This window comes from Peromyscus maniculatus, chromosome 19, assembly GCF_049852395.1.
Source record: "Peromyscus maniculatus bairdii isolate BWxNUB_F1_BW_parent chromosome 19, HU_Pman_BW_mat_3.1, whole genome shotgun sequence".
Taxonomy (NCBI): Eukaryota; Metazoa; Chordata; class Mammalia; order Rodentia; family Cricetidae; genus Peromyscus; species Peromyscus maniculatus.
The window spans coordinates 22515315-22524463 of record NC_134870.1 but is presented as its reverse complement, the minus strand read 5'-3'; the positions used below and the strand labels follow the sequence as shown (position 1 = coordinate 22524463).

At 48.7% G+C, this 9149-nt stretch overlaps 1 protein-coding gene across 1 annotated transcript in view; it reads left to right on the top strand.

Annotated features, from left to right (window-relative positions):
- The first annotated feature begins 4509 nt into the window (after window positions 1-4509).
- The window catches only part of Gypc (glycophorin C (Gerbich blood group)), a 41903-nt gene continuing 37263 nt past the window's right edge, over window positions 4510-9149 (top strand). Inside the window, exon 1 of the mRNA XM_076554884.1 lies at window positions 4510-4924. Within this exon, the coding sequence (XP_076410999.1) occupies window positions 4885-4924 (40 nt within the window). The 5' untranslated portion in view covers window positions 4510-4884. The remainder of the gene's footprint in view (window positions 4925-9149) is intronic.

Genomic DNA, 9149 nt, shown 5'->3' with positions numbered 1-9149 from the left:
TGGGTCATCTATGAATAACTATTGAGTAAATGACGGGTTGGATAAGTGTTGGATGGATGAAGGAATAGGTGAGTGGGAGGGTGAGTGGGAGGAACAAAAACGGAATTCTTCATAGCTACTATAAACCTTTTCCTTATATGTACTAAGAATGCGGTCTATAGTTTACCGTTTTGTAAATATTTCTATATTCACATCCAGCTTGCTTCCATCCTCCAAGAGTCTAGTCTAGTTTTCACATTTCAAGTGCGCCAGTAGCCAGAAAATGATGACTTTTACACAGTCTGTGTCCTTTAAGTACCAAGTTCTCTCTTCAGAGCAGAAAGACCTTTTGTATTAATTGTTTCGTGCTTCAGAGGAAACAAGCCCTGTGTGGCTATAGGGATGCATGCCTGAGCACCTGTCCACTGTCATATCCATTGTTACACAAACAGAAAATCCACTTCATAGTCATTAGTTTTTACTATTGCCGTAGACAATGAAATTATGATATGTTTCAGAGTGTCATTTCCAGCAGGTTCTGACCGAGCTATACACAAATCGGAACAGTGTGGTAAGATCCATCCACACTCCAAAGTGCTAGGGAAGCAGTGACCACCTGAGTGTGCTCTGTACATGGGGGAGGGCTGAAGCAGAAGGCCAAGATCCCCTCCACCCCAGAAAGAACATTCCAGGCCTCCGCTGGATGCAGAGCAGGGAGCTCCTCTAACATTCCTCCCAGCAGAGCAGATTTCAGGTAGGACTGGCTGGCTGACTGCAGGGCTCACGCTGAGGGCAGGAAGAGCACATATTTGTTAGATGATATAACAAACCACCGTGGGGGTTCATCCAGCAGTTAACTCTCCAGCAGGCCTGACACTCGCTGCTCCCTAGAACTCTGCCTTTTTACCCTCATGAGTAACAATGCCAAGCAAAAGTAAAGATAACAGTCAGCCCCCACGTATTGAGTACCTACGGTTTCCAAGCTACCTGCTATGTGATACATTCCAAAGAAGAAAACTGTGTACAGAAGAGAGAAAAACGAATCCAGTATTACCACGTAAGTCCATTCCTGTTCTGGTTCCATTCCTGGGCTGTGATTAAAATAACCTGACAAAAATCAACTCAAACTTGGAGCACAGTTATAGTTCATCATTGTAGGGAAGTCAAGGCAGGAATTAAAAAAAAAAAACTAGTCATATGACATCCAAGAACAGAGAGAGGGCGAATGTATGCATGCTCGGTACTAAGCTAGACTACATTACTCTTACACAGTTCAGGTCCCCAAGTCAGGGAATGATACTACCTGTGTCAATTAAAGTAATCAAGACAATCCCCTACAGACGGGTGGACAAGACACCTGATCCAGATAATTGCTCATTGAGACTTGCTTCCCATTTGATTCTAGGTTCTGTCAAGTTGACAGTTAAACTACCCACCACAATGCCAAAGCCCAGATTTCCCAGTCCGTCTAATTGCCCAGCATCCCATTTTGATTTCAAGTACTTCATTCACCTCATTGGCCGTATTACCTCACTTGTATCAATTGATGCCAAGTTAAGACCACAGTGAGATGCTCCGACACCCAACACAGTCAGGAAATGTAAAAGAACCCAAGTACCAAATATTTGGAAGGTAACACTGAGAACCCCCAAGCACGTCTAATGGCAACAGAAACTGATACATTTTGGGAGACAGTCTGATATTATCTAATAAATCCCAGTGGCCTCGGCTGTATCTATAGCAACATCTCTGAGCTGGAATTACCCTAATGAACTCACTAATCAAAACAGGGTTGAAGTTAGGATTTCTGCCCAGCCAATCCACTGCTTCCAAAAATAACAATAGTGGAAATCCCCTTCAGAAAGCCTCTCCTGGGGCTGGGTAGATGGATCAGTGGGTAAGGTGCTTTCCTTGCCAAGCAGGCACGAGAGCCTGGGTTTGATACCCAGCACCCACACAAAAGCAGGGTGCAGTGCCACATTGCTGGTGATCCAGCACTGGAGGAGCACTGGGGCTTCTCAGCCACTTAGTCTAATCAAATCGTCAATCTCCAGGGTCGGTGAGATTCACTGAGAAACCGGGTCTCAAAAGTGACTGGAAAAGACACTCAGGGTTGACCTCTGCTCCCCACTCATATCTGCAAGAGTGCACGCACACACAGGAAGGAGGGAGGATGGAAGGGAGGGAGGGAGGGAGGGAGGGAGGGAGGGAGGGAGGGAGAGAGGGAGGGAAGGAGGGAAGGAGGGAGTTCCGAAAGAAGGGCTCTTCACATTTGTCTTTCACCAGTTGCTCAGGTCTATACTCCTAACATCCTGATCCGGGCTGCCCCTGGTGTCACAGGTGCATTCAAGATTGTGCCAGACTTCTTCTGTGGGTCCTGGGATCCGAACTCATGAATTCACAGCGTTTCAACCACCAAGCAATACCTCCAGCTCCTTGTACACTTTTCTGGCTATTTGCTTCTTTTCTTATTTCATTTTTTTTTTCTTGTGGAAAGGCAGTACAGACATCACATTTTCAGGCATGTCCTGCCTCACAATCATCCAGCTCATCTACATAGTGTTTTTTTGACTTTCTCCTAGGGTTTGATCTGTCTTCTAGTCATCCAGCCTGTGGTACTAAATTACAGCCCTGACATCCCCCTGCACTATCTCCAGGCCTGGCCACTGTGGCCTGCATTGTGGGGCTCTACCTCCCACCCCAACACTCTACAGCTCTACTGCATACTGTTCTATAACAGCTTGCTCTGTGTGAGAAGCCGACATGTCTATCTTTACATCTCCGATAATGTCTCTCTTCAACTGTCCTAGTCAAGTTATCCCTTAGTCAGATGTAAGATTTAAGATTTAACATCATCTCTACCTGCTGCCTCTGCTCTCCAGGCCATCACTTAAAGAGTCTTATTTTGTCAGGATCTAGCATTGCATATTATTGATGAGCTCTCATGTAGGATGGTTAGTTAGTGTTAATCACCAACTTGATAAAACATATCTGGAGATGGGCTTCTGAGCATGCCTGTGATAGAGTACCTAGTTTAGGTTAGTTTGTGGTGTGGACGATCCACCCTAAATCTTGCATAAAAAAAGAAAGTGAGCTGAGCACTAATACCATGGCTCCCTGCTTCTGGACTGCCGACCCAGTTACCCAGGGGCCCCATGCTCCTGCCGACCCAGGCTTTCTCAGGAATGGGCTGCATCTTTGAACTTTGAGCCAGAATAAACCCTTCATTCCTTAAGTTGCTCTCGTTGGGATGTTTTTATCACAGCCACAGGAACAGGGACAAATGCAGCTGCAATTGTTTCTCACGATGGAATTAATTAACACCAGTGTGAAATTTAGTGCTTAATTCTGGGGGCCGCTGCTGGTTGTCTTGATTGAAACAGGAATAGCTACAGCAACAGATCGGAGCACATCAAAAGTCTTAGACATCCTTCTGACCCTGATGCAATGATGTCACATGTGGGATGACAAATCAAGGAAAAACGTGAGATGAAGGTCCTTCAGTTCAGCGCATGCGTGTGTGAAGGTCAGAGGTCAACCTCCGCTGCTGTTCCTTAGGTACTATCTACCTTGGTTTTTAAGACAAGATGTCTCAGTAACCTGGAACTCACGAAGCAACCTGGGCTAGCCGGCCAGCCAACTCAAGGAATCGACCTGCTTCCACTTGGCCAGTGCTGAGGTTCTAAGTGTGTGCCCTTGCATCTGGCTCTTTTACTGTTTAATTGTTTAGGCTAGCATCTGGGAATGCCTGGTGGGAGGTGAGTATCAGCACACACACACACCCTCTCTCCCCTCTTCTGCTTCTCCAGTGTAGATAAAAGGTGTCCAGCTGTCTCAAGTTCCTGAGGCTGTGCCTCCCCTGAAATGATAGACCATACCCTCTAATTACAAACCAGAATAAACCTGATTTTATCACAGTAACAAGAAAAGTAACTAAGACAGTGGAATTGAACTCGGGTCCTCCTCATGCTTGCAAGGTGACAGCATCATTTAATGATACAAGCTGGCAGCCCTGTCGAGTGACAGAGGGTGGAAGTGGAGGGCATTTCGTCAAGTAAACTAAGCTAGACACAGAGTCAAATGCAAGCATTACCTATCTGGTAGAAAAGTCCAGTAGCAGTTATTAGTGACCAGCAACAGGAGGAAAAACAGAGCAAGGTTAGGTAAGTAAACCTTGGTACTAAAACAGAGCATGGCTACACACACACACACACACACACACACACACACACACACACACACACACACACACACCACACACACACCCTGAGCTGGATGCCTCCAGAAGTAAAAGATTGGTAAAGCGTTAGGAATGCTGATTGACACCATCAGTACGAAGCCTATGGATGTATGTCCTGAAATATTGTGCCATACCCTGGAAATATATACAACAATCAATGTTAATTAAGAGGAATTATTTTAAAAAGAAAAAAAAAATGTTTAGATTGGTTCTGTCTGCAGAGCATCCAAGCTGTGCAGGCTTGAAATGCTTGTCTGTCCCTATTTGGACAGTACCCAGCCAGGCCACTGGGTCTCACGTGGGACTTTTTCCAGCGCTCACACGGGGAGGCAGAGGGGGTCTAACCACAAGGTTTCTATCTGATAGTGGCAGATGGAAACAGAAACACCGAGAACTGTGAGCCTTGAGCAGAAAGTTAGAGCGCAGAAGAAAACGTTCGGAAGTGGGCGGGTGTGTGTTTAAAAAAAAAAAAAAAAAAATGGGTGGGAACCTCATGGCCAAGTTGTAGAAAAAAAAAAAAAGTTGAAGTGTGCCTATCTTGGAGCGGAGCCCCTCCCTTCTGGCCGCGCGGAGTGGGAGCCCCAGGTACAACCGAGAGACAGGGTCCAGGAGCTGGGGACCCCCGCCGCTGCAGTGCGCCCACCGCGTCTCCCCGCCGCGTGGCGATGAGCAGCCCCGTGAGCACGCCGCCTCCGGCGCACCCCGGTGAGTACCGGGACTGTCCCGGATCCCCGCCAGACCCGGGCCGCACTGTGGCGCATCGAGCGCGCGGGTCCGAGCCCGGGAGCCGCAGGCCTGGCGCCCTGGCCGGATGGATGTCCCCCAGCCCAAAGAGGCCACCAGCCCCGCGGTGGCGCGCTGTTTCTTTGTGTGGGACTTGGGAAGGGTCGGGGACCCGAGGGAGGAAGGGAGAGGCCGAGCCTTCAGTAACTAGGCACCCCCCCACCCCACCCCCAAGGCAAGTTGCCGTGGTCCGGTCAAGTTCGCACCAGGGAACCCCGGGCCAACTCCGGGAAAACTCCAAAAATCTCCAAACAGTTCTTTCTGGCCCAGTGGCCCTGGGACAGGCACAGACTTTGTGGATCTGCTCTCTCTGACTCCTGGGGATTATGAAACAACAAACAAAAACGACTGTCTTTTTAAACGCTTTAACTTCTTGGTGAGAGGAGCAGTGTGAGTCTCCGGATGTAGGAAACATTGATGGGCCTCTCCCTGCCCTGCCCTCCTCTGCTTTGGTCTGCTTTGGGGCTTTTGCAGTCTAAAGTGTTGTTTTTAAAAGAACAACAACTGTTTATCCATTTTACCCCTTACCTCAGAAAGGAATTCCTCAAAGCCTGCATGGTGTTCTCTAACACAATAGGACAATAAGAGATAACAGAGACCCTTTTATTTTTATTTTTATTTATTTATTTATTTATTTATTTATTTATTTATTTATTTATTTATTTATTTATTTTTGAGGCAGGGTTTTATGTCACCCACGCTAGTTTGTAGATTGGACCAGGCCATGTAGTCAAAGATGACTTTGAACTTCTGATCCCCCTGTCTTAAAGTATTATGATTACAGGCATGTGGCAACACAGAGCTTATGCCATACTAAAGAGGGAACTCTGGTCTCTTCCATGCGTGCTAGGCAAGCATGCTACCACTAAACTACACCCCTGGTCTGCCCTGTTAAGTCCTGTAAATGCAGGCGGTGGAGGCCTCTCCAGGCCCAGTCTTGTGTGTGGCTTGGATAGGTACCTTTTATATCGATGGTGTGTGGTCTGTGACTGTGTGCCAATCCGCGTCACCGGTACATGCTATCCTGTATGTTGCCTGTATTGGGATCATCACCGTGATGTCCCGGCTCAGGTTTCGGCATCCGCAGAGTGAGAAATCTTCATAGAATAGCTCTCTTGGATTGTAAGAATGAGATGCGTATAAATACTTGAGAGTTGAGGCTGAGGTGTGCCAGATGTTTACAAATGTGTAGCCCCCCCGAGGTGAACTTTATGAGAGAGTGTCGATCGACCTCAGGGTTCACACGTGTTGGTCTCAGTCTGTGGCTGACTCAAGTTCTCCTGTGTGGATGCATGGGCACGTGTGCTCAGTTTCAGACCTTGCTTGGCCAACAGCTGCAAACACCTCTCTTCCGGGGCTGATGGGGTTACAGCCTTTGCTCGGATACTTCTCCAGATTACGGTCTCCATTGGATTTGTGGCAGGGTCCCTGCTAGGAGACACCCCTGGGGCCTTATTTCTTGCTGCTAATTCAGACAGGATGTGTCTATATCCTGTCTCCATGATGAAGCTGTAGCTACTCGGTGCCTGAGGTCGGAGCGGAGAGAATTAACTTCCCTGTGTTGGGTCTGCCTGGACCCAGCAGTGTTCAGGGCTTCTTCTCGGCCTGATTGTCACTGTTACCAGCAAGTTATGCACGGGTGGCCCAGTGCCTTGCCCTTGGCTGCAAGGGGTCACTGCTTAGCGTGCAGATGCCAGGTTTGGCAGCTTTATATAGAATTTGCTGTCGCTGGCAGAGGCAGAGAGGGTGGCCAGAAGTGCCAAATGAAATTACATCTCAACCCTTGTGCAATCCCTCTAGAGGTTGGGGACGTTGGGAATCTCGTGGGGCTGGCACAGTAAGCAGCTGACCCTTTCCCAGGGTACCCTCAGTTGGGCAAGTATTTTAGAGGCTTGCAAAACACTCTGGGAAGCGGAAGGCTATGGAGTAAGAGGCATTCTGTGTGTGTGTGTGTGCAGGGAAAGTGGGTAACTGCTTCCACAGTGAGTAGGGAGAGGTTAAGAAAACCAAGTGGGTTTATCTCTGGGTGGCTGGAGGCATCTTTTACGTGGAATTTTACCTACATGTGATTGTAAGAGCTCTGGCCAACGTGCCCTATACCAAGATTTAATCTATGAGACAAATATTTTATGTGTTTAAAATAGTCTTAAATTCTCAGAAACTGTCCTCCTGAGGGTCATGCCAGCTGTGTGTGTGTGTGTGTGTGTGTGCGCACGCGCACATACATGTGTGTTCATGTTCACCAGTGTGCACATGCACCTATTTGTGCGGGCAGGCGTGCAGGCTCATGGACCGCCTCCGATGTCATTTCTCGGGTGCTTTCCACCTTTCGTGTCAGGCAGGGCCTCTCGCTGTCCCGGAACTCACAGAGTAGGCTAGGCTGACTTGCCAGTGAGCTCCAGGGATCTGCCTATCTCTGTTTCCCCAGGGCTGGGGTTACAAATATGTGCCACCACACCCAGCATTTTCACGTGGGTCCTGGTGACCAAACTCAGGTTCTCTCTTGTGCAGCAAGCAGTTTATGGACTGAGCCCTCTCTCCAGTCCTACAGCAGGTTCTAGGGTCCATGACCATCTCTGAGTACAGCAAATCACCCACAGCCTTGCTCACTCTCGCTAAACTGATGGGTGGGAAATATGCTAACTTCGGAGTATGCCTCTCTAATTACAAGAGAGTCTGAGCGTGTTTTATGACTGATAAGACATGCAATTACTTTTGGGGGAAGTGCCTGGCAGAGCCCAGTCCATCCATCTATCTGTCTATCTGTCCTTGTGTGGTGTCAGACCTGGGCGTTCACTGGCTTTGGTGGGGGGAATCACAATATCTCCATGCCTCAGCTTTCTCTTCCGTTGGTGGGAATAACAACCGACTTCACAGAATCCACTTGGCGAACAGAAGTGACCTGGAGCCATGCCTAGCAGTGGTGGTTTAGGAGAAAGCAAACCCAGCTTGCAGGTATGGGTGCCCTGGGCAGTCTCCCAGCAGCAGGTGGCAAGGCTATTATTTCTTGCTTTTGATAGTGTAACAATAGTATCAGTGCTTTTAGGCCAGGCCCTGGTATGGACCTTGCCTGGATCACCGCAGCATGCTCGAAGTAATGGATCTTTGGCTAAAGAAACACAGGAGGATCAGGGAGGGCTGCCTGGCTCAGGCTTCCAACATGCTAACTACTAAGCCAGGCTGGTGACGGAGGCTGTCAGATGCAGACAGCTGAGGTCCACCCAAGGGGATGTCAACGCACTAAAATGCCTGTTGCCGGTGAGCATGCGCAAGGCAAGGTGTCCCGTCCACTGCAGGAGCTGTATCTGATTAACACCAAACCAGAGCCCCGTGTGACAGCTGCCAGCCATTCCATAGCTCCTTCCAGGCCTGTGTTCCAACCATGATCCAAGACTACCTGCTAATGCTCTCTCTCCCTTCCTGTGGTCATACCTGCCCCACTTCTTCTTGCGGCCTTCCCGGTGGCCCTCACGTATCTGCCCATGCTGTCTGCCTTTCCAGCTTCATCCTTCCTAACAACCTGTATCTGGCTCCTAGATGTCTGGGTCCCCTCCCCTGAACACATCTGCTTGTCTATCATATACTTGTTTATGTAGTCCAACTCATTAAAAAAAAAAATCCCCCAGCCTTGGAAGTCATCCACTAAACAAACCTACAAAGAGGACCCTTGGCAGTCCCCGCGGGTCCTTCATGCCCCTTCTCAAGAATCTGACCTCTTGAGTGGCTCTGTGCCCACACCCTCCCCCGGCCCCCTGTCTCCTGCTTAGGGCCTGGTACAAAGAATTAAGCGAGCCATTCAGAAACAGGTGGGGATTATATAGGCCATGCTGAAGCTCAAAGGTGGCAGCGTTCCAGGAACAAAGGCCGGGCATATCTTTGAGACGTCACCCCTATAGGTCCCAGGCCAGAACTTGACATATACTGAAAGGTCAACAAATGAGCCGTTGAAGCAAGCAGAGAGGACACCAAACGCATGGTGTGCAAAGAACACAACAGCTGAATCTCACTCTTACGTCCTCCCCACCACTACCACCTCTCAGCTGGGGCCTGGTGGCTCCTTTAGATCCTTGTATCAGCTGACCTTCTGGGGGAGTGCGGGCTACCGCCCTCAGTTTTATAAATTTTAATTTTTGTACATTCTTCCAAA